This window comes from Pseudoliparis swirei, chromosome 15, assembly GCF_029220125.1.
Source record: "Pseudoliparis swirei isolate HS2019 ecotype Mariana Trench chromosome 15, NWPU_hadal_v1, whole genome shotgun sequence".
Classification (NCBI taxonomy): domain Eukaryota; kingdom Metazoa; phylum Chordata; class Actinopteri; order Perciformes; family Liparidae; genus Pseudoliparis; species Pseudoliparis swirei.
The window spans coordinates 16,949,797-16,975,866 of NC_079402.1; the positions used below are offsets into that span (position 1 = coordinate 16,949,797).

The following is a 26,070-nucleotide window of genomic DNA, read 5'->3' on the forward strand; positions in this document are numbered from 1 at the left end:
TTAGCACCATTATAGCGTCAGTAACCTGGCCTGAGAATTACATTGTTTCATCAAAGATTAGATAGTTACATGTTGTGTCCCGTGACAGATATAAACAGTAGTATGCACACACATAAGTACATATTTACATACACAACATGTTCATACATATAAACAGGTTCTTGTCAGTGCCGTCGATCTCCGTGACCTTGTCGCCATGGAAACATTGTCACATGACATTTCCTTTGGTTCTGTGCTGTGACGTCGCTACTCGCTAGTGACGTCACGGAGCTCCGAACCAAAGTCTGTATATAAGTGATTTCCAGCAGTCTGCAGCACCCTTTCTTTTCTCAGAAGGGGTTGAGGGATTACTTGTGAATTCCACAGAAGGGGCGGATGGGGTAGGTGAATCTGAAGCGCCTACCCCCCCTGCGGAGAGGGTAGGCGATTCTGTGAATCAGCTACTCCTCTCCCGGTGTGTGGCGGTTTGGTGAGATTCACCTGCAGCTACACTCTCTCCCAATAGGGGCTCTGTGGTATTCAAGGTAAGAGGTTGTGGAGACGTCCACAACCTCGCGGGGGGGGGGGGACCTAAAGATCATGATATGCATAATATAGAACAATATAGCTCTTCAATACTAAAAGAGAATTTAAAGGAACATTTCCTTTTCTTAAAACCATTTCCAATATGAGAATTTAGATATTTAACAAACAGTGTTTTGTGCAGAATATATATATGTATATATATATACAAAATATGCATATATAATATATGTATATATATGTGTGTGTGTGTGTGTGTGTGTTTGTTTAGTATGTATATATATATATAAATAAATGTAAAATATATATATATGTGTGTGTGTTTAGTATATATATATTTATATATATGTAAATGAATTAAATATATGTGTGTGTGTTTAGTATAGATATATATTTATATATACTAAACATATATACTATATAACTCCCACCTCCACAGGGGCAGAAGTGAAGAGGCAGACTCCATTATTAAAAACAAGTTGTTTCTAAACTTAAAACTGTCTGGAAGAGACAAAAAGACAACTCTCTTTACCGTGCAGGTGTTCTGGTGGCACGGGCCGCTCTTAAAAAAGCAGACACCTGCCACTCGATCACAAACTCACGCTCTTCTTCTTTTAGGCGTACACAAATAAAAGAAATGGGTCGGGATGAATCTGGGTACCAGGAGTATTTTATATTTGATGGACGAGTGTCGCACACAAGCTACTTGGCTCAGTATGAACTCCATGAAGGTCCAGTGAAGAGCCGGAACCAGCTAATGTAGAATATACACACGTGCCACTTTATTAAAAGTGTTAATTAGATGATGGTTCATGCATTGAGTTCTTAATTACCATATACATATAATATGTGGACAAAAAATATAAACGCCTCAATATATAATGCTGTTTTAAAACAATTCTGTGAACTAGAAGCTCAGTAATAAACAGAATTCAACAGCGTTAAGAACATATATATATTTACATTATATATAAAACATATATGTGGTATATTAAAAAACATGTATAGAAACACGTGTATTATTTATTTATACTATAAAAGTATTTGCATTGAGGGGAAAAATGAAGAAGAAGAAAATAAATAATAATAATTCAATATATATTTTATTTATAATTTTGTTCATATTATATATACTATAAAAGTATTTGCATTTTTATTTTTAACTTAAAAAATAGTGTTCAGCCTTAATTGTCGCTTACTCAGTGGAGCCCCCTGTAAGGAGAGAATTACCCACAATGCATTGCGTGAGATCAGGACTGTTTTCCAAGGCTTGCGCAATCGATTAGCATTCTCAGTCACGGTGCAAATTATTTAAATTTGTTGTTGTTGTTGACGTGTCTCATATATTTCAGAGCTCACGGTCACTTCACAGAAACCGTCCGCACGTTTCTCAATGCTTTAGTTGTCAAGTTATTTGCTCTTTGATGTGGCGGAGTTGGGAGTTGGCTGCCCCGTAGCATTGTGGGTAATGGTAAGGTCTCATCGGATTAGGGCTGTGTACCGAAGCACTGTTAGGATGATTTGGATCTTTGTTGGTGTTACTTTCATTCCTCCTCTACTGCAGCAGTGGAGACAAATGAGTTGCAGTGCCGTTTCCAGCCACACCGACACGCTGTCGGACCGGTAGCTTCTGAAGCGGCCGTGAACAGGTGACCCTTTGAACGCCGACTGAACATCCGCCATCTTGGATCCACGTGACCCGGCTCCTGGCTGCCAAAGGACCTGATTACACATCGCTGTCGGTTCAATGCACTATGTATTATTATTTTTTATGATATATAGTAATTCATATTCATATATGTCACCCAATGTTTATGTAATATACTGTTATTAGATATTATTAGATATAGTATATATAATACATATATTATCGTATATATATTATGTTAACCAGTGTCTATTTAATACACTGTTATTATATATAGTATATATAATAATACATATAATAGTATGTATATATTATAAACTGAGTTAGGTTTAGAAGAAGGGTGAGCAGCGTCAGAAAGGAGAAGCCGGGATGCAGGAGTTCTCTTGAGGAGGATTTGCTTTGGTTCCCACGCTCCGTGTTGAACACACACTGTAAAGGTCTGAGATAAGTGTGAGAGGAGATAGGCCCACATGTGATGTGCTCTCCACACTCGCTGTGTTTCACGTGTTTGCTTGTTCCCCGAATCCGGCCCACCACGTCATGTTATGTGACGGCTTGAAAGACATAATCTACATAAGAACATTTCTTGGTCGAAGAAAAATAGAAACGCCTCGATATATAATGCTGTTTTAAAACAATCCCGTTAACTAGAAGCTCAGTAATAAACAGAATTAAACAGCGTTAAGAAAACTAAACATTTGTATCATAAAATGAACATAATTCTGTAAACATTTCAATAAGTTTGGTTCCCTGACTTTGAGATTCATCCGTGAACAAAACTCATGAACTGGAAATCAAGGAATAACACAAATATCACACACTGGAACAATTTAATGTCAGAATATATTTCAATGGAAAAACTCACCTCACCTCTCATTTACAACAGAACAGAACACCACTACATCTGGTCATCATTCACTACATTTTTACAAACATGACACCACTCATCTTATTGATTCGTTAATTCATCTTAATTCTTTTTTCTTTCTTTTCTTGCCTGGAAACCAATTCAATTCCACGTACATGCATGCACTCATACATATACATCTGCCTTCATCTATGTATTTTGTTTCTTTAAATAAAAAATAATAAAAAAAGGTCACACACATGTACACATGCATTTTAATTTATTTATTTTAATTTGATTTAAATTGTTCTCAATAATAATAAAAAAGAGATTCATCGGTGGATCTCTTGTGAGTTGTGATTTCCTCCTGTTGAAACTAATCACACAACGGATGGTTTTATTACGCCGCTTCCCTCTCACCTCTGTTCCTGTCTTTCTGTCCTGAGTCTATTCGGCTCTCTTATTATCCTCCTTGCACTCTTTCACACACAAACCGTGGACAAGACAACATTGTTAAATATCCCAAGGTCAAGCTGGGCGACCAGAAGATAAAAAGCCAGGTTCCCAGGCCCTGAGGAACAAGAGCTAGAGGAGCATCCCCGTCTGGTCACTCCCGTCGTCTCCTCCAACCAGAAGCACTGGAACCCACCGCAGCCGCACGCCGCCACACGCCTGACTCCCAGAGCGCCGATCCAGTCCATAGAGTGACCGTCCAGCTCGTGGCCGCCATGTCCTTTACGCTCGTCGTCATGGTGATTCTTCTGGGCCCTTCAGTGGTGATTGCGTTTGTCTTGCAGCCGTCCGAGGAGGAAGCCGCGGCCTCTGCTAACTCTCCGGTTTCCCATCACAGGTCGGTCTTTAAAACCTTCTCTTCCGATCGCATGCTTCTTTTTTTTGTCCTCAGAGGTTATTATAGTTTAAAATATCCCCGGCATCAGATCATACATCACTGGATGTGTTTGCGCTGACGCCTTTTTGAGTTCCAGGGATATTAAACATTCTGGGCTGGATTCAGTGTCACTGTGACCACTTGGTTTTTGTCAGAATGTTGTACGCAAACTGTTCTGCTCAAGCTTCAGCAGGGAAATAAAGTATTCCAACATGAAGCCAACATTTCTGTCTCTTGGCTTCGCCTGCAAAGCTCTTCCCCAGTTCACCGAGGGCCTTGAGAGAGCACGTCTGCAGCCACGAACAAACGCACTTCATTTGTGTTCACACACATTTTTTGTGACATGTGCAGAATTGTATTTGTATTTCTGTGTGTAATATGTTTCTTAATGGTATGCACTCTGTGAATAACCTGAGTGGCATGTGATAGGTGCCAGGGCGAGTCCTTGCAGTCCGTCAGGAAGGGCCTCCTCGGGGCCCTCAACCTGCAGGCCGAGCCCCGGCTGCCTGCCGGTGGGCTGGGCGGGCGGAGTGCAATGGAGGTCGACCTTCAGCGGCAGCGCTCACCGAGCCGAGGACACGGCGAGTAAGTGGAACAAGGAATTCAGAGAAACTCCTGTGGAGCCCACATCGTTTCCCCTCTTTTAATCCTTTGTGGCCTTTTCACAGTCCAGCAAATAAAAGTGTTTCTTCTCTCTCCGTGTCCTTCCAGCTCCAGCGGCCTCTGGCTCCTCTGTGTCGCCTGACGTTGGAAACAGTACGAGCCTGAAGTGCTGTTCCACGGCCTCGGAGATCTTCATGAAAGGTACGCAACGACGTGTGAGCGTGCATATCGACGGGAAGAAAGGTTCAAGGGTCAAGGGTCAAGGTTTTTTATTTGCCCTCCGTGCCCAGAGCAACAGTCCAGACACACTGGAATTGTTGTGCAGGGTTCTCCGAGTCAACAGAGGTACACACACTATAATAATAAGAAGAAGAAGATAAAATATAAAAACACACTGTCCATAAGGTGGTAAAATAATATACAGTATTAAGTACAGTGTTTAAGGCTAGTGCTGAGTGCTGTTCCTGTGAAAGAAAGAGGGGAGAGGGGGAAGTTATATGGGGTACTGCACATGTGTTATAATATCTGCTCTTGTGTTTGCAAGATCTGGGATGGGACAACTGGGTCCTCCACCCTGCCAGCCTCACCGTGGTGCAGTGTGCACTCTGCCACCCCCGAGGGAACGCCGTGCAGTGTCCCCCACGCCGACCCCCAGGATGCTGACTCACAGGTAGAATTCTCTAAGGCAGGCGTGTCAAACTCATTTTCACCGCGGGCCACATCAGCATCACGGCCGCCTCTTAAAGGGCCGTGTAACTGAAACTCTGTATAAACTATACCCGAACATATTGTTAAATGACTCTCTTTGCATTTGATTATTGTTTATTTGAGTGCAGAAATAATCTACATAAGAACATTTCTCTAATATTATCACATAAATCCATTTAATTTGAAACCTTCAAAAATAAAAGCACAGGATATTTTCTTTGAAATTTCTTGAAGAAAAGGCGATCACGTGTCTTTCAAGCCGTCACATAACATGACGTGGTGGGCCGGATTCGGCCCGCGGGCCTTGTGTTTGACACCTGTGCTCCAAGGCATTTGAAGAGGGAAGTGATTGTCTGCAAACCCCTAAATGAGCTGACATACTTGTACTGTAACGTAGTCCTCCTACAGATGAAGTGCACTCAAGTCTTTGAGCTTCTCCTCCACTGGCCTGAGTTCCAGTGGTTCTGTTGGTCCGGGAGGTGAAACCAATAGATGAGCCGGTTTTCTCCTGTCAACGCACCAGATACAAGAAACTCCCTCAGTTGGACAATCACAAGTGAATGCACTGCAGATATTTATATATATATACACACACACACAGATGTGTGTGTGAGTTCAACAGAACATTTTAAAAGGCCACATTCACGATTTTCTTTTTCTTTTATCTCATTGGCTACAATTCTGTCTGTTGTACATCTCCACCTTTTCTCACATGACTGTCTGCTACAGCATGTATCACATGTCTGCATGTTCTATTTTGCCATCAGTATAAAGGTTTATATGAGATTAGAAGAAAAATAAATACATTCAAGTCGTTTATTGTTCTTCAAATTGTCTCACCATGCCTTACTCGTCCTCTCTGTGTCTCTTTTTCACCCTCTTCAGGTGCCGTGTTGTGAGACCACCTCTCAGGAAATGGTGCCGGTCCTCTACGTGGATGAGTTCAGCACCGTGGTCATTTCCTCCGTGTCGCTGACTCGCGGCTGCGGTTGTGATCCCGGCGGCGACTATCTCACTCATTGCCTGTACTAGAGAGTAGAAAACAATAGGTGTTTTTAGAATGATACACAAACAAAAGAAACAAAGAAATACATAATAATTGTTGATAGCCAATAAATAACAAGCAAACACGAAGACAATTGAATATGATTGTCTGGTTCATGTTTTCTGTTTTGATTTTGTTTTTATAAAAACACAGCGAATCTGGAGACTACTGCACATCACATGTTGCCTATCTCCTCTCACACTTATCTCAGACCTTTAGGCTCAGTGTGTGTTTATTAGATCTCAACACGGCCTGAACTCACCATCTGCATAACAACAAACAGCACATCCTCTTTGAGTCTAATGAACATCATTGCTGGCCATCATCACCATCATTCTCTGTTTCTGACCTGCTCACCCTGCTCCTAAACCTAACTCAGTTTATAATATATAATAATATATACATACTATTATATGTATTATTATATATACTATATATAATAACAGTGTATTAAATACACTGGTTAACATAATATATATACGATAATATATGTATTATATATACTATGTCTAATAATATCTAATAACAGTATATTACATAAACATTGGGTGACATATATGAATATGAATTATTATATATCATAAAAAATAATAATACATAGTGCATTGAACCGACAGCGATGTGTAATCAGGTCCTTTGGCAGCCAGGAGCCGGGTCACGTGGATCCAAGATGGCGGATGTTCAGTCGGCGTTCAAAGGGTCACCTGTTCACGGCCGCTTCAGAAGCTTCCGGTCCGACAGCGTGTCGGTGTGGCTGGAAACGGCACTGCAACTCATTTGTCTCCACTGCTGCAGTAGAGGAGGAATGAAAGTAACACCAACAAAGATCCAAATCATCCTAACAGTGCTTTGGTACACAGCCCTAATCCGATGAGACCGTACCATTACCCACAATGCTACGGGGCAGCCAACTCCCAACTCCGCCACATCAAAGAGCAAATAACTTGACAACTAAAGCATTGAGAAACGTGCGGACGGTTTCTGTGAAGTGACCGTGAGCTCTGGAAAATATGAAACACGTCAACGAAAAAATAATAATAATTTGCACCGTGACTGAGAATGCTAATCGATTGCGCAAGCCTTGGAAAACAGTCCTGATCTCACGCAATGCATTGTGGGTAATTCTCTCCTCACAGGGGGCTCCACTGAGTAAGCAACAATTAAGGCTGAACACTATTTTAAGTTAAAAATAAAAATGCAAATACTTTTATAGTACATATAATATGAACAAAATTATAAATAAAATATATATTGAATTATTATTATTTATTTTCTTCTTCATTTTTTTCCCTCAATGCAAATACTTTTATAGTATAAATAAATAATACACGTGTTTCTATACATGTTTTTTAATAAACCACATATATGTTTTATATATATATATATGTTCTTAACGCTGTTGAATTCTGTTTATTACTGAGCTTCTAGTTAACGGAATTGTTTTAAAACAGCATTATATATTGAGGCGTTTCTATTTTTTGTCCACATATTATATGTATATGGTAATTAAGAACTCAATGCATGAACCATCATCTAATTAACACTTTTAATAAAGTGGCACGTGTGTATATTCTACATTAGCTGGTTCCGGCTCTTCACTGGACCTTCATGGAGTTCATACTGAGCCAAGTAGCTTGTGTGCGACACTCGTCCATCAAATATAAAATACTCCTGGTACCCAGATTCATCCCGACCCATTTCTTTTATTTGTGTACGCCTAAAAGAAGAAGAGCGTGAGTTTGTGATCGAGTGGCAGGTGTCTGCTTTTTTAAGAGCGGCCCGTGCCACCAGAACACCTGCACGGTAAAGAGAGTTGTCTTTTTGTCTCTTCCAGACAGTTTTAAGTTTAGAAACAACTTGTTTTTAATAATGGAGTCTGCCTCTTCACTTCTGCCCCTGTGGAGGTGGGAGTTATATAGTATATATGTTTAGTATATATAAATATATATCTATACTAAACACACACACATATATATATTTAATTCATTTACATATATATAAATATATATATACTAAACACACACACATATATATTTTACATTTATTTATATATATATATACCTACTAAACACACACACATATATATACATATATTATATATACATATATTGTATATATATATATATATATATACACTGTTTGTTAAATATATATATATATTTGAAATGGTTATATATATTCTCTTTTAGCATTGAAGAGCTATATTGTTAAATATTGATCTTTAGGTCCCCTAAATTCTCATATTTGAAATGGTTTTAAGAAAAAATGTTCCTTTACATTCTCTTTTAGTATTGAAGAGCTATATTGTTCTATATTATGCATATCATGATCTTTAGGTCCCCCCATGGCGAGGTTGTGGACGTCTCCACAACCTCTTACCTTGAATACCACAGAGCCCCCCTATTGGGAGAGAGTGTAGCTGCAGGTGAATCTCACCAAACCGCCACACACCGGGAGAGGAGTAGCTGATTCACAGAATCGCCTACCCCTCTCCGCAGGGAGGGGGGTAGGCGCTTCAGATTCACCTACCCCATCCGCCCCTTCTGTGGAATTCACAAGTAATCCCTCAACCCCTTCTGAGAAAAGAAAGGGTGCTGCAGACTGCTGGAAATCACTTCTATATACAGACTTTGGTTCGGCGCTCCGTGACGTCACTAGCGAGTAGCGACGTCACAGCACAGAACCAAAGTCATGTGACAATGTTTCCATGGCGACGACAAGATCACGGAGATCGACGGCACTGACAAGAAGTGACTTCCACCAGGAAACCTGTTTATATGTATGTACATGATGTTGTGTATGTATATATGTACTTATGTGTGTGCATACTACGGTTTATATCTGTCACGGGACACAACATGTAACTATCTAGAACTGTCATTAACTGTCTTCCCTTTAACTACTACACACTAAATAACTATCAAAATATATCATCACCAAAGCGAGCGTACATAACATTAATATATATGGTGCTTGTGTACGTTTCTCACCTGTAAACACCAAGACAGACTCACATTAATAGCTGTGTCAGTCTGCGTTACGCTGGTCTAACTTGTTTGTTTAAGACAAGAATTACGGCGCCAGTCATGGCAAAACCCGCTACTGCCCCTATTGGCGAACACAAGTATAACAATATTTAAAAATCATTCAAATTAGGAAAAATAGAAAAGCAGCACATCTTCTCTTAAGAAGCTGGAACCATAAAATGTTTTTTTAATTATTTAAAGTGAAATTATTATCAAAATATTTGTTTACATTTTTTTCTCTTAAGCAACTAATTGATTAATCTAATAATATTTTATCTGAACTTTGGTAGTTTTACAAGAAAATGTATAAAGTCAACAACTCATCATATTCTGTGTACCCCTGTGATTGTGTATGTCAGACTACTGAAGTTGAATAGCCCTGCTGTACAACATCCAGCCTCTGGATGGGGCAGGCTTGTCACAGAGCAGTGTTGTGTTTCTGTGAGTTATGCAAAAAGAAAGTGGAAACAGTTGAACTATCCACTAAGATCTTTATCTATATCAAACACAAAATAAATGCTGTGTGTCATTGACAAATCACTGCCCTCAATCAGTACCTGAAATATACACAATTAAATCCCCCAGATTTGTGCAGCTTGCCTTGGATTTATATATTGAACACAGTGTTTATTTGCAGTATATATAAATACATATATATATACTAAACACACACACATATACATATATATATTTTTAAATGTATTTATATATATATAAATGTATACATACTAAACACACACATATATATTTTTTTATATATATATTTATATATATATATATTATATATATACATATATATTCTGCACTAAACACTGTTTGTTAAATATCTAAATTCACAAATTGGAAATGGTTTTGAGAAAAGGAAATGTTCCTTTAAATTCTCTTTTTGTATTGAAGAGCTATTTGTTCTATATTATGCATATCATGATCCTAAGGCCGTAATCTTTATCTACAATCTTAAAAGTCTAATGGTCAGCTCGTTCAGCAGTCCTGAGGCTCCAGTTAGGTCTAAATGAAGTAAGAAGATGTCGGTATGCTCTGCAGGCAGACCGCCAGTAGCATAACATAACTACCCAGGGTGAGTGTCCAATAACAGGCCTTTCTGCACAGCCTGCACTTCAGGCCTGCATTAAATCAGACACGTGCCGGTGTCCATGCTCCCAGAGCAGCAGACACAGGCTGCTCGATTCTTTTGTGACGCACTCCCTCAGCATGTTCATCCTACATGTTTGGTTAAAATGTGTTAAATGATTTCTGTGTTGTTGTTTTTTTTACAGCTGCAGGCGAAGCTCTGAAACCTACATGACAACCATTGCCAGTTTTGGGCTCTGTGTCATCAAATCTGAACTCATGCACCAAAACTAGCACCAAGGTGGCATAGTGAGTCAGACTTTATGATCTACTTCAGTGTTTCTGGGCAGAAAAGTGCATCCTTGCCAGCTCTAGATGTCCTTCTTTTGAGCTTTAAACAAGATAAGAAAATAATATATCCATCATTCCTGTTTAGATTGAAAATGAAATGATGGCAAAGGAAGCTGGACAGGAGATTGCCCGACCAAAAATCATAAAATATATCAATCCAAATAGTCTATAAAATTAGATCTTAAAAAAAGGGCCATAATGAATTAGCTTTAAAGAAAGAAAGTTAATTCTGCCAGGTATCATAATGGACTACAACGCGCTTTTAATAAAGGTACTAATTCTGTCAGGTAGGAATTTTAAACAGACAACCAAATATTGCTTAAAACAAAGCAGTTTAGTAGCTTTTTAATAAACCTATAAACTACTTTTGTTGTTGGTCGTCCATTTTTGTATTATGTGTGACAGTCTGTCTGAACCATGATATAACACCTTTGCTATTCGCATGAAACAAATGTTATTATGTATGTATTCTCCCCTTTTATTGTATTGTATCTTCATTTATTCATCTTATAAATACATTTATTTTTCTTTAGCTGTCAACAAGTCACTTAAAAATAAAGATAATTTGAGAACACGGGCTTTAACTGATGACCGTACCATGTCTGACGCGGGGGGGAGTCGTGTAAAGTTCGGGCTAACTGTCGCGGTGAGGTCAAAGCGGCGCATAATACAGCTCGTAAAGGACTTATATCTACTTCGTATTTCCTCGTATAATACCAACACAACTGCTTTGGATACATTTTTGCAAACGCTTGAACTGCATTGAGTGTATACAACTAAGCTTTGGTCCCCGGGTGGCTGAATAGAGTAGAACAATCCAGTAGAGAGAGAGAGAGAGAGAGAGAGAGAGAGAGAAACCCAAACACGGATGGTTAGCAGACAACTATCAAACAACGACGGCCTGTCAGCCATTTAATCAACTATTTAGAAAAGAAAAAAATGTGACTAAGTGAGAAGAACCCCTTTCCGAGGACTGTCGGAAGCTCATGACAACTTCGGCCGCTGTGAGAGGCGCGACATGGCATCTGAGTCGAGGTAGGCAGGAGAGACCCGCAGCTAACTGCTAGCTTCGCAGCCTGACAGCCTAACGGGTAGCTGCCGTTAATTAGCTCGCGGCGGTTTAGCTGAGCTCACGGGTCGCGCGCTTGGCCCACAAGTAAAAGTTTTAATTTGCAACTGTGTGAAAGTATCGGAGAGAAAGGCGGTCTGACCTGCATGGTTTTAGCTTTCATAAGCAGTTCGAGGAAGGGGTGGAATCAGCTGGAAAGAGGTGGCTGGTGTGATATTTTTTTTCTTTCACCAGCTGGTTAAAGGGAACTGCTTTGTTTATACAATCTGTTTTATTTGAATCAACGTCTAGCTAGTTAGCTTAGCTCACTACGTGTTTTAGTTTTAAGGTAACTTAACATTTACTTCGATGGGAATTTATGCAAAACCTCACCCGTGGTGTTTTGAGTAACTTGGAGTTTGGATAACTAGTTGGACAACAATAGAAAACTGGGCTGACTTTTCTGTGTGTGTGTGTTTGTGTTTATATTTTATTGATATATATATATATATATATATATATATACACATACATACATACAGACATCTCTCTTTTTCTCTCTCTCTCTCTCTCTATCTCTCTCTCTCTCTCTATATATATATATAGTAATGTGCTTTTCTGAATAACCAAACTTATTTTTTCACTGATTGAATTGAGGCGTTTCAGAGTTTCTGTGTAATACATTGGACTATTTTGGTACTCTGTCTCCCAGGGTTTGATGCTCCTCTTCTGTTCAGGTTTGACTGTTTCAGTACCAGCTCTGCTTTCTTTGGGGGATTATTCCATGATGTGAACAAGTCCTCTTCTGACCCTCTTTATTCTACAATTAAGTTTCTGGCATTTGTCATCTATGATTGGTGAATCCGTTCACTTAAAACCCTCCAATTCACCTCGGTGGAAGAGCACAGGGTATAGCAAATTATAATGTGTTTTAAAGATGGGAGAATTGCCCACCAAATTACCAAAAAATGTTGCTATTGGTCCAAACAAGTTAGGGTTGAGTTTATATGTGAGTAATTATTATTAACAGAGGTTAATCTATAAGAATATAACAGTTATTAGACAGTTTATGGTCCAGCCTCTTCAATAATTCAACCCCTGATATTGCGAACATTAGCAGCTGTTTCTTAGTATTTCTGTAAATTGTGTGCTTGTTGCATCATCAATATGTACAGTCAACACAATCTGTCTCATGTTTGTTCAGAAGGCTAGTGTGTAATTCAATACATGCACAATATGCTGCTTTACCCCTGGGTAGTTCTGCGACTGGGCAGTAACAGTCTGTGTTGTTCGGGTAGTTTGGCCAGTCTCTCTGCTCCATTAATGAGGAAGTGCTCATCTGTTTGGCTTGCTCCCAAATCTGTGCTGCTCCACTTGTTGCCATGGAAGCACCCCATTGGGCTTGCCGTCAGTGAGGATGATCAGCACTGTATTTTGGGATGAAATGTAGATAAGTGTTCAGTTCACTTTTAGTATATGTAAAGTTTGTAATCGGGGCCTGATCCCACGGGCCCTGCGGTTGTTCCACATTCGCAATGCACTTTTACTACAGTGAAAGAGCTATTTTTGTCTTTGGCGTCATATCGGGACTGTTAATATCCATATGAAGTCTGCATGGGCTACGTGTAATCCTTTGGGGCTGGAGAGAACAGATGTGAATGTTGTGGTGAATCCTCATGGCGTATCCTCATGGCGTCTGTGAGTCTAATTACACTTGTCTGTTGATAAGATGGCCCTGTGTTCTCCCATCAGACCCTGCTGCTTTGCCCCTTGGGTAGACACGTCTGTGATAAGATGCCATAAATCTGCACTCTAAATGTTCTGGGGTTTTTTTGGTCAAAACTGATCTTATCATTGAGGATCAGTCGCATGAATTGTTCTGGAGTTTGTTTAATAAATAAATAAACCTTACTTTTTAGTATATAAATGTGACGGATGAAATACAGAGCTGTATCCATTGAGGAAATGGAGCGTGTCACCAGACATTTAATTCATCTTTTAACAGGGTAACTCGTCATATGCAAGTGTTACAGTTTGATCATCCACTTGTAAATGCAATGCGGGCTGAACATCTGTCTTTCTTTGTCGTGTGCTCCAGTACATACAATGAGGAAAGGAACCGTCTTCGCCTCCGTGCATGGGAGCAGAGGAACCAAGAAACAAGCCAAGCCAAAGAACTCAACTTTGAGACTGTGCCGCTCTTTGGGGTACCATACAAGGTAAATAACCACATATCATGAGCTCCATGCTATTACGACCACACAGGAATGAAAAGAATGGTTTGTAAAATGAAGTGTTTTCCTCTTCTTTTTGCAGACAAACAAAGGGGATGAGCTTTCCAATCGAATCCAGGGGATGCTTGGCAGCTATGAAGATGTGAATAATCCATATCCCTTTGCTATTGAGCCATTACCCATTCCTACTTGTGTAACCTTCTCACACTCAGATCAGGGTCCGCCAAACACAGATAAGCCGACCAAGCCGCCATTCCATAACCAAATCCAGTACGTGTCCACCCAAAGTCAGAAAGCCCCATCTAGTGACATCTACAACTCTCAGCCGGTGAGGTCGTCCACTGCCTCTTCTCCTCACCATCATGGACATTCATCCACTTTCTCAAATGTTTCTTTGAACCACAGTCAGCTCAGCATCTCAGCACATCAACAAAAGAGGAGTGAAGCCCACTCGGAGCTCAAGCAGTGTGTCGGCCTTTCCCGTGAAATGTCTTCTCAGTCTCCTGATGCTGAGCTGCTCCCTTTCCCACATTCCAGTGACCATGATGACAAGGACATGGATGTTTCCACTTTTAACCTGAAGCAGTCCCCCAGCGAAGCGTCTCTGTCCCAAGCAAACAAGGGTAATGCACTACCTTCCCAGACCTTCCCGTCACTCCTGTCGTCAAAGCAGCCCAGCGTGGTCATGACCAAGAAGCCCACGGCGTATGTGCGGCCCATGGATGGTCAGGACCAGGTGGTCAGCGAGTCACCTGAGTTGAAGTCTTCACCGGAGCCATATGTACCGCTACCTGAGTTAATCAACAAATCTGATCTAGGCATTTTGGAGGTGAGTATATTGCATGTGTATATTTATGCTTTGTTTTTATACGGATCGAACAAACAACCTTTATAGTGTTAATTAGTGAGCTTTAAAGGTGCTGGGAGGTGGATTTTGTTATCTCTAGACGGAGCCCCTTTCTAGTTTTCATGCAAAGCTAAACTAACCGTCTGTGGGCTTTAATTTTGCATTCAGCACTCTGATTGGGACAAACTCAGTTCAACATTTTAGATGAAATCCTGACGCCAGCAGAAGCCATCAATGGGCCTCAATTAGCTATCATTTGTTGAACACTAGAGCACTGTTATTGTTGCATGTAGGACATGAAGTATAGTATTGAGAAGTTACTGTAGTATCTGCTTTTGTGAGTCAATTCTGCCCGTAAGATATAAACGTCTCTGAGTCTATTATTTGGTACTTTGGTGGAGGTGATGGGACAACGGAAGTCCTACTTGTTAATTCCCAGGACGATTGTCTGGGATATAAATTTATAGTGGAACTCGAGGATTGTGTGCCTGCTGATACCAGGATGTCCTCTGAAAACTCTCCTATAGTTTTGATATTCTTCCCTGAATATTCAGGTATATGTGACCTCAGCTGCCTCTGATCACTTCACCTCTGGGCTCAGCAGCAGAACAATAAATGAGCTTCATCACCAACTTGCATAACTGCTCTGGGCCCATTCGCTCTAGCTTTATCTCAAACACTGTCCATTCAGAAGGAAGGACTGACAGACGGGCCTGAAAACCAACTGAAATGCAGCCTGTTGACCCTTCCAGTCACACTGTTTATCAGATGTTACGGTTGGCCCGCGTTAAGCCTGATACGGGGTATTGTGTCACTCATCTATGATTGAGGCGTTAGGATAGGACTGCATTATATTTCTATTCATAGATGTTTGTAATGTTTTATCCTCCCACATGAAGCAGAAAGTAATATGTTCATTCATAGGCTGCAGGACCTTTAAGTTGGTCTATTTTTTTCTTTACTGGATGGAGAGTTTTGTCAGTTTCTTTAACGCATAGTGTTTTTTTTATTATTTGTTTGATTTTCTGTGGGAGATCAAACAAAAAAGGACAATTCATGAACTTTATGTATGATGATTAATTCAGTTATTCCATACAGAAAGCAACTCTTCATAAAACTAAAGCTCTCTGCTGGACAACACTGGGATTACAGGTCTTCACCTAGTTTTCTGTGTGTTGCTTTGATTTTAATCTGCCATGGAAAATTAAATTGATAAACAGAAACAATTCAGCCATTAAGGAAGATGGCTAATTATTTCCCTTCGTAATACATATTGTGTATTGAGAGGAAATGCATAAAACAATGTGTATTGTATTAAACCTTTTTATTTAGTTGTTATTTCCAGTGCTCTGCAAAACTTCTTTTCAGTTAATCAAAGTTTTATTTATGTTTCAGTATATCTACAAATGATTTGCAATAATCTAAGTTTCACGATAAATGACAGCTCTTATAGGTGTATAGAGATGCCTCTATGTGGTTGACATATAGTTGCTTTCACTGCTTGCAGCACTTTGTCAACAAGGAATAAATAATAACGGGGGGATGAAAACGGATGTGATGGTTTTCTTGTTTACTTTATTTACTTGTAACTTAATGTAAAATAATATAAATAGATTGCTCTGTAAAATTGCAGCCCTTAACACATCTTTATATGTTTGTTCTTCAGGTTGTAATTGAATAATGGATTTTGACTTTTTGGAAACTCCTAATTATTCCTTTCCTTTCTACAGACGAGTTCAAATGAAGTTCTATGTGTGCAGGACATCTTGAGGGTGAGTCCAGATGTTTACATTCGTGTTTACAGCTGGCTTTTGACTTTTGCCAACACAATAATGTGAGTATAGATCTATAAGTTGGACACATTTTGTTTTCTTGACCTAAAACATTAAACAACCGGCCTCACAGACATTTTATACCATGTAAAGTTCTCACTCGGCTTCTTGTCTTGAATTTGCAGCGGGAGAAACTATCATGTGCCGTCACAAAATCTAAAATAGATCGGAGTACAACACCTGCATGGAATATAAAGGGACACCTGTTTTTTAATTGGCCCATGTGTGTAGGCTCCTAGCACATCACACTCGTTTTAATCCTCAACAGGAGATGATCTTCTCGTTGCCCCCTCTCCTGACACCTATTCACTCACCTATCCCCGATGAACCCTCCAAGTCCCTGTTCCAAGCCAAGGTAAACTCTAACTTGAAATTTCTGCTCTCTGCAGCTGTCGATGTGTCTTTAGGAAGAGGGATCCTGCTTGCAGTAATCCTGCATCCTTCCTTACCATCTTTGATAAAGTCCACATGATGAGTCCTTGTGATGCAAAAGTACTCCCAACGTTTAACTGAAGGTAGAGTTAGCTAAATCAAGTGGGAATTTTCCCAAGTTGGAACCTCATCGGTGCAAAAATCTCTCTGATTTACCAAATACCGGGTTTATCCCCTGGATACTCCATCCTGGATGGATACTCACTGGCAGTCGCTGGTGGGCTTTGATGCCAGACACAGTGCGTTAGAAATACTGCAGCTGTCCCATATTCAGACAATTCACCACGGATGAACCTCTCCTTGTGCGTGCCTAATGAGCTTTCACCTGAGGTCAAATTGTCAGCTCCACAATAAATGAACTCGCCTGTGGCTGAACTGTGGATATTGATTTCCCCCACCATAAAAATCTAATTTTCAAATGTTCACAGGCTATCTCCATAATGTCCGATTAACAAATCACTTTGCAATGTAATGAGGATCTTCATGTAGAGGAGGATCAAAGAGCTTGGAGTTCAATGACCACGGAGCCTTTTGTTTCATCGACTCACTTCTGCTTTTGGTCTAAGATCAGGAAAACTGTCCTGATTATTAAATGTACCATGTGACCCAGGTAACAGCTTGCTTGTGTTTTGTGTCTTTTACAGGAAGCCGAGCGTGTCTCTTCATGTCCAGGAAAAAGTGAGTAAAAAGGGAATAAAGCAGAGTACAAGGATCAACATGATAATAAATAGAAATGATATTACTCCCATCATGGAAAATGAGCTGTGAATGCAAAGAGTTAGCCTTCGATCCGTCTTCGTAAAAAGCATGTTGAGGTTTGATCATCATTGGGAGACGGTGTGGCATAAATATTCTCCTCCCTGCCCTTTAGCTTTTAATATCCATAGAGTTAGTCATCTCTCAGCCCCATGTTTTCTGCAAAGCAATGTTTTTATGGCGACATGTACAACCACTGTGCCCACAACATACTAGAGGGAAACAACCATGCAACTTTATCTCTAATTAACCTCCGCTTGGAGAAGAGACGATCTTATAGAGAAGAGGAGGAGCGATCTCGCACTGATCTCAGGCCTCCTTTTTCTTCCATGTTTGTTTTGTTTGATTCATCTATTACTTATGTCTGCTCTTTCCTTCCGCCCTTGTGTTATCTTATCTTGAGTGATTCTGGCTTTTAGAAAATCAGCCAGCACGACTATTTTTAGTCGCCTTGCTGTTGAGGCGCCTAGCAGAAAATAAGTTTTACAAAATGCTGCATTATTTGACCAACGTATACTAACACAGTCGTTCTATCTCATTTCTATCAGAGAACTATGAGAGCTCTCCTGCAGATCCATCCCAGCTCATCCAGCAGAGCTCCTCAGCGTAAGCCATTTGGCCTTTTCTCTTGTGCAATTATTTTAAAGCTTGACACCGCAGATGTGCAAGTTAAAAAATATATTCATATTGTTATCGTGAATGACAAGGAAATCTACACATTTAAGAAACTGTTGGAAAATTAATGAAAACAATCAGTAGCTTGTTTTTAAATACATAAAAACATTTATTTTTTTACTTGATATTTTATTTTGTGTTTTTTACAGAAATACAACCTTCAAAAGTAAGAATGCATAATAATAAAGTAAAAATTAACCATTAATTTGGCCAAGAAGGGCCATAAGGAAACACAAAGACATTTTTAATTTAGCAACTTATAAAGAGTTATAGAATATATATATATAAATAATTTTCAAACATGTATTTATTTCATATTTTATATTTTTTGACATTTTTATGTGATGTGATCTTGTGTATTTTTCATGTGTGTGCGCAGTCGTTCATTTGAAGCGGCACATATCAGAGGGGTAGAGTCCACCAGCTCCAGCGACTCGGAGAGTAGCTCAAGATCAGAGTCGGAGAGTGACTGCGCCATCGAGGAGCCAACTCTGCTCCCTGTGAGTAACTTGAACGTCAAAACCAAGGTGATTTTCTGCTTGCTCTTTTTTTGTACACATCGTTCATATTGAATAAAGGACACATAAACATTCTCTGAACTCTTTGCTCCGCCTCATTTTCTAAAAATCACAATGTTTGTGTCTTTTTTCCCCCTTCTTTTTTAGCCTGATGCTCCAGCAGTGACGCATGGCGATTGGCAGTTGGGAAACTGGATCCGGTCAAGTCAGCAGAACGCCGGCGCTGAGAGCCAAAGCGCTGCACATGCCTCCGAGGGCCCCGCTCACAAGCAGCCACCGCTCAGTCATAGCTCAAAGCTCTTAGCCAGCGTAGAGGTCGCCGACCCCACCAGGGCGTCCAAACCTCAGCTTTCAACTCGCCAGAGAGACTTCCCTGATCGGGTTGCAAAGCTCCAGCAGCACAGGGAAATCCCTCAGGACATCTACAACCACCAAAGTAGCCAACTATCCCCCCTCGGTGATTTCAACAGCTGTAGCAGTACCAGGAAACTTCCATTGAACAAGCACTCGTCAATACCAGAGAGGGCAGGTTGCCCAGATCGCGCTGAAGCAGCTACCGCTGTGAAGTGTGAGGAAGTCGTCGCCACGCAAGACAAAGAGCCCTGTTCCACAGATCGACCCAAGGTAAAGACGAAAACAGGACGTGGCAAGAAAAGCAAGGATAAAAGTGACACTAAAAGAGACGGCAAAAGGACTTCACAATGCACGGCGCTTGACAAACGGAAGGCTGCAGAAGAGCCGGAACTCCCAGCGGTCCCGTGTGGTCATTGTCCATTATGTGGGGTACAATATCCGATGCGCTGCTCCTGCCCCACACAAAGTCACACTCAGCCCGACCTGCTGTCTCCAGTCCGACTACTTGAAATCAGTAGTAGCAAAGAGAAGTCTGAGAGCCTCTGCCAGAGGGGGCCCAAGCCTCCTCACAAAACAACACACAAGAACTCTGAGAAGACTAGACCGATAGCCAAGAGTTGTCGTGACCCCCACAGGCCTTCGAGATCTCTGCTGGTGAAGATTGATCTAAGACTCCTCTCGCGAGTGCCCCCGACCCTGGACAACCACCAGGAGACCCCCGTCCCTGCAAAGAGACCAGCACTGGTCATAGAGCAAGATGGAGGGGGCAGGGATGCTTCCACTACACACAAACCCCCCAAAACCAGCGCAAAGAGTAAACCTCAAAATGTGAGATATAAAGGTCTGTGCTCGTTGGCGTACAGGTTCATATTATTTGTATAATAACATGTGATGTGCTGTCTTCTAGGTTGAGGTAGTCAATGCAACTCATCCCAAGAAGAAACAGAGGCTGGAAAACAAGAATACCTCATCAAATCGTGCTTCTGTCAAACTGGAGTAGGTCCCATCAATCAGATTATTTTATTTTTTTACCATCAACATTTGTAGTTTTGGGTCTGTGTCAGATCTCTAAATCATCTCTCCCATGTTGTGACTTACAGACGTTCCTGCAATTCCAAAGAGGACCGAGATCAAAAGAAGGCAAAGAAAACCCCTTGTCCTTTGCAGCAGCCTCTGACCCCCAGAGACCCCGTCAAAGGCCCGAAGTCGCACAAACGCACTTTTGGGGAAACCAAGGAGTCCAGTGAGGCGGGAGTGACGCGCAAGGACTCGAACACAAAGCACAAGAAGAGCAGCGGAAAGCACACGGACCCGCCGCGTGCTGAAAAGGTAACGGGATACAAGCACCTAGGATGGATGTAGGGATGGATGTAGGGATCCATTGCTGGAGGGATGGATGGTTGTAGGGATGGTTGTAGGGATGGATGTAGGGATTGGGGTTTTTCCCGGGACAAGCTTCTGACATCTCTCGTCCTTTGAGTGATCGTAATCAGTGAAAAAGTCTTCCTCGTTAATTATTCCAAAACAAGGATGACCATTGCGATTGTAACTGAATGTCTGCGTTGCCGTCCCTGCAGAAGCCGCCCAAGAGCAGCGTGGACATCCCATCGTCTTCACAGGCCACCCGGGACCCTTTGAGCAGCAGGCCCTTGTTCAGATTAGAGGAGAGGTAAAATCTCATCCGCTTAGCTGTTGAATTGTTCTAAAATACAGTTATAAAAAAAAAAATCTGTCGTCCCCGAAAAAAAAGATTATGTGTCTGGACCTGTTTGGACTGTGTCAATTATCCCGAGAGGAGAGAAAATGCACACGACCGACGGTCCTAATGTACCAACATCTTGCTAGAAGCTACAGGAAGTGCTTGAATTATTTTCAAAGTCTTGCCAAATGTGCCTCACACCAATCATTTAAGACGCATGTTCCACGATGAGATGCTTAATAAATATGATCCCAGGTCTCTCTTCTTCTCTTGTGTCTCCTCTTATTATGCAAGTTTTTCAAACTAAACTTAAAAAGCTTCCGCACACATCAACGCACAGTAGTAGTCTGACTCGTGAAGGCAGCGGTGGTGCTCTACGCACATATGAGTGTGTGTGTGTGTGGAGGCCTTTTCAAAATGACCCATTGTGGGAGATGAACTGGTGTATCTGGTGATTTGATGGGAGGTGGGGAGATGATGAACAGAATGGGGGGATGAAATGTGTGGAATGCGAGAATTTCCATTCATATTGAGCTTCTTTGGTTAAACGTGTTACCTAGATGCATTTAAGTAAATGCCACGGTTCTAAGTTACAACCTTTTTATTTTGTTATCAGCCATGACAATTTCTATTGTGTTGTCAAATATGTATTCCACCTGTAGGCAGTATCCGGTAAAGCATTACATAAAGGAGGCCAAAAAACTGAAGCACAAAGCCGATGCAGAGGTAGGTTCTCCCTTTCGTTGATTTTGAGGAGTTTTACTAAAATGACTGCAGTAATACAACAACTGACCAGAAGGCAAAACACTGTATTTATGTTTGCTTTCTCCCTGTAGTCCGATAAGCTCAGTAAAGCTTTCAACTACTTGGACGCGGCCATGTTCTTTGTTGAAAGTGGCATTGCCATGGAAAAAGATCCTCACGTTTCAATGTCTTCCTACACTATGTTTGCAGAGACATTGGAACTGCTCAAGTACGGACCACTTCTATCTTTACTATCCCAGTTAACATGAACGTGTTTAGCCTCAGAACTGAACTTTATCCATGCATTAGTTTTACCGCCACATTCTCCACTCTCTCAGGTTTGTACTGAAACTTAAAAATTCAGAGGACGTCTCTGCTTCACCTTCAGAAAAGGACTTTTTATCTTTGTGGTAAGGGGTGGATTATACTTCATGTGCTGTTTATCCACAAACCTGAATGTCTCATGAGATCACATTACTGATTATATCTGTGCCTCCTTGATCTTGCCCCCTTCTGTTTTGGTCCTTGTCTAAACAAAACAGATTTAGAGACTTGGGTTTAATTGGGTTTCTCATTCGTTCTCGCTCGTTAATGTCAGAGGGATTTTTATTTGAGCTCTATTTTCAATGTAGTGTAGAAACAATTGACGAGAGCAATTTGATGTATGTTCAGAAACTCTGCAAGTTAGTGTGTGTGTGTATGTTTATATATATATATATATATAAATATACATTTTTTAAATATTTTATATATATAAAATGTATATATATATTTAAAATGTATATATCATTTTTTATATATCTGTTTAAAAAAAATATATATATATATAGTAGGCTTGAGCCCTAAGCACCACTGGTAGACTCCATCTCCTCAGCCAGATGGCGTCGTGCGCTCTGTCCTGCCATCTGCCTGCCAAATGCAGAGTTATGTTTAAAAATGTCAGTAAAGAAGTCCTAGTGTCTTATTTTGAAAATTGTCTAACAATGTAATAACATCGTGTGTCACTGATTTGTCTTTAATATAGTTTTATATATGTCAAAAATAATGATCTTAGTACACTGAAGAAAAAGAAAAGAAAAAGCCATGACAATATTTTAGTTTAGTATTTCAAAGTCTGTACAGGATGCTTAAAAAGCTCTGCTGTAGTATGTCATGAAATGTGTATTGAAAGTCTTTAGAAAGTTTTAAGAAAATCATTTTTTTTAAAGTCATAGTATAGTTATCTATTTGTGTTCTCTAGTGAATCGTGCGCATTGTGCATCCCTTAATAACGTGCGGTTGTGCTCCTCAGTCTGAAGGGCCAGTCTCTGCTGCAGATGGCCATGTTTCGCCACAAGCAAAAAATTGCACTCAAGTATTCAAAGACTCTCACTGAACACTTCAGTGTAAGTATCACCGTCCTGACCGCCTGTGTTCATGTTGTTTAAATGATTTAGGTCGTTCCTAAATGACACATTTTGACGTAGTAGCTGTAAATTGAACCTATTTCGTTTTGCTAATTAAATGTGTCCCTCTTTCAGAACTCAACCGCTCCCCACGCCTCTGTCGTATCACTAAAGTAAGTGTGGTGTAGTTTGCACTCTTTGGGCCGCGGGCGTCCTGCACGGCGCCGCGTTGCTCTAACGTCTCTTTCCGTCTTCAGAGTGACGGACACGCCCCCGTCCCACACCCCCACCATGCCGTCTCCGGCCAACACGTCCAGCGGCCCCGGCTCCAACCTCAGCGTCGGCGGGTCGGCCGTGGACCCGGCCGCCGGCTCCGCCGCCACCGTGCTGGTTCCCCACGCCATCGGACAGGTGGCGTTCACCTACGTCAACATCACCATGTTGTTCCTGAGCGCTCACGACATCTGGGAGCAGGCGGAGGAGCTGGCACACGGAGGCAGCGGTAAGGGAGTGGGCGGCGGCGGAGGGGCGGAGTTAACGCCACGGCCGCCTGAAAGAGCGGTCGCAGTCTTTAGATGTTTCTCTGACGCAGCCCGGTGCCATCCGTGTGTCACGTGACCCGGAAAAGATGGATGAACACATCGTGTGTGTGTGTTGATGTACTGCTGGTGATTGTTCTTGATGTTTCTGTGTGTTTCAGGCGTGCTGACGGAGCTGGACGCCGCCATCGGCCCGTTGAGCCTCGCGTCCAGCATGAGCTCGCTGGTCGGCTACACGCGGCGGGCCGTCCACTGGCTGAGGCTGGACAGCCGGAAGGTAAAGTGACCCGCCGCTCCTCTGCTTCCCCCTCGGCACCGACCCGGACCGCCCCGTTCCTCTTCCTCCCGTGGAAAATACAGACAGACATCTCACGTGAAGCGTGTTCCCGAGGACGCCGCGCTGAGCTTTGCACTTGTTATTTCTTGTTTCCACTTCGGTGTTGCTCACTTTCTCTCTTGCACTTTTTATGACGTAGGTCTCGTCTGCCGTAGTCCACTTCCTTCGTGTCCCGTGAGTCGGTCGTTGTGTTGGCATCATTTGTGAGTCAAGATATTCAAGATGGCTGCGCATGAAATATAACCTCAAGTGCCATTTGTCTCCAGGCTCCTCCCCCTTTCCTCATCATGTGGCTGTGTTGCTAGTTCTGGCACAGATTGTATTTGTTATCATCACTTTTTATTATTAATAATACAATAAGGCGCCGTAGTCATCGTTCACGTGCATCATGAGTTGTGTTTGACGTCTCTTAAAGAGGGATTACATTTCCCTGTGCAGGCCGAAAGATCCGTTTTTGATTTGAAAGTCAGGGATTTTGTATTTTTCTTAAATTAAGCATTTTATGTCTAAAAACCAGTGATGACGACGTCATGTCTACTGGTGACGCGGTCCGGTGTTGACCGTCTGGCGGAGAGATGAGTCATCGGGCTCTTGTTGCAAACGGGCCAGATAACGGACAATCGTTTTCAGTTTCTCAAAAGAACGTTGCCACGGTTACGCGGCTCTGGTCGGATCGAAACGCACCGCAATAATAATGAAAATACAAAATACTGTTAATGCTGATTTGACATTTTTCTCTCACAGAACTGAACACGTGTAGGATGAGTTCTGAGCACGATCTGGACGTGATGAGGAGGAAGTAAGAAAACCTCTGGGGACGCTCAGGGGAGACTAGCGACGGTCAGTTGTCGATGAATAAAGACGTCACTGTGAATCGGGCGTAACTGTTGAATCTGTGAAAATGTTTACGTCGTTGCCATGGCGATCGCGTCTCGCTTGTCACGATAACAAGTCGAGGGACCAAAGAACCTTTGATTTTATCCTCTTACACCGACTGTCCTGGGGCTCAGAGCTGGACGTGTTGGTGGGTTTGGGTTCACAGTCTTTCAAATGGAACTACAGGAGCGGCCATTATTGTAGTCTCTGCACCAGGAAGCTGCGTTCCTCTGTGTCCCACTCTTCTGTTGAGGAGCGTCGCGTTGCCTAAATCTGAGGGTGTAGAATCAAAGGCCCAAACTATATCTAAATAAAGAATGCACTTTGAGGAGTTGTAGTTTCTAATTTGGGAGCAGTCCTGGCCACCGCGGGACGGAGCTCCTCTTTTCTCCCGTTCGTTGCAATAAAAAGCATCGGGTGTGTCGGCGACACTCTTTTTTTTTAGTGATGCGTTGACGTAGTTATGACACTTTCACAAGTAATCGGTATGAAATAGTGACGCGGGAGAAGAGCGGTGGCTTTAGTCGTCCTCTCGGTTTGTTGTCTCACGACTAAAGGGCTCGACGAGGATCACGCGTGTTCCTCACGTGTGATAAAGTGATATTTTTTTAAGTGAGGAGCGATCACTCTGGTTGCCATGGCATTTGAGATTATTTTTTCTGTACCAATCAGGCTTCTGTAGAAACGACCTTTAATGTTTTCGCGCCGCGCTCAAGGTCGTTCAACTTCCCCCGTCGTCTTTTGATACTCGTGGCTTTGTTTCCATCGTCCGGTCGCCGGTGCTTCGTTTATGAATTACTCTGCGACAAGTTTACACTTCTTGACAAATAATTATTTACCGGAGAAAATGTTTAGAAACATGTTTTGTGAAATATGTAAAGAATTTGTGTTGCGGTGTACAAAGATGAATAAACACTGGAAATGAATGTTTTGTTTACTCATTTATTTATTTAGGAAATAAAGAATTACACAATTTGGTGGTAAAGGTCATTAAATAACTTGACTTGCTATTGCACATGAACAAAAGTTTATTAATGTCTGATTTTTATTGGTGTACTAATACATGTATATATATATTTTATAT

General features: G+C 41.4%; 1 protein-coding gene and 1 pseudogene across 2 annotated transcripts; both read left to right on the forward strand.

Moving 5' to 3' along the window:
* Positions 1-2,553: 2,553 nt before the first annotated feature.
* LOC130205702 (bone morphogenetic protein 6-like) lies at positions 2,554-6,249 on the forward strand (annotated as a pseudogene).
* A 5,326-nt stretch (positions 6,250-11,575) lies between these two features.
* Positions 11,576-25,912, forward strand: LOC130205096 (AF4/FMR2 family member 1-like). 2 transcript variants are annotated; one of them, XM_056432228.1, is made up of 19 exons: positions 11,576-11,745; positions 13,857-13,977; positions 14,075-14,821; positions 16,570-16,611; positions 16,940-17,026; positions 17,748-17,781; positions 18,408-18,465; positions 18,914-19,061; positions 19,200-20,234; positions 20,314-20,402; positions 20,507-20,735; positions 20,984-21,075; positions 21,768-21,831; positions 21,942-22,078; positions 22,188-22,259; positions 23,141-23,234; positions 23,370-23,407; positions 23,492-23,736; positions 23,935-25,912. In XM_056432228.1, exons 1-19 carry the CDS (start codon positions 11,729-11,731, stop codon positions 24,057-24,059), a joined length of 3,474 nt encoding a protein of 1,157 aa, XP_056288203.1. In that variant the 5' UTR covers positions 11,576-11,728; the 3' UTR covers positions 24,060-25,912. The 2 variants fall into 2 exon arrangements, with proteins under 2 accessions (XP_056288203.1, XP_056288204.1); XM_056432229.1 differs by lacking the exons at positions 21,942-22,078; positions 22,188-22,259; positions 23,935-25,912 and having other exon boundaries at positions 11,578-11,745; positions 23,492-23,541.
* Positions 25,913-26,070: the final 158 nt, after the last annotated feature.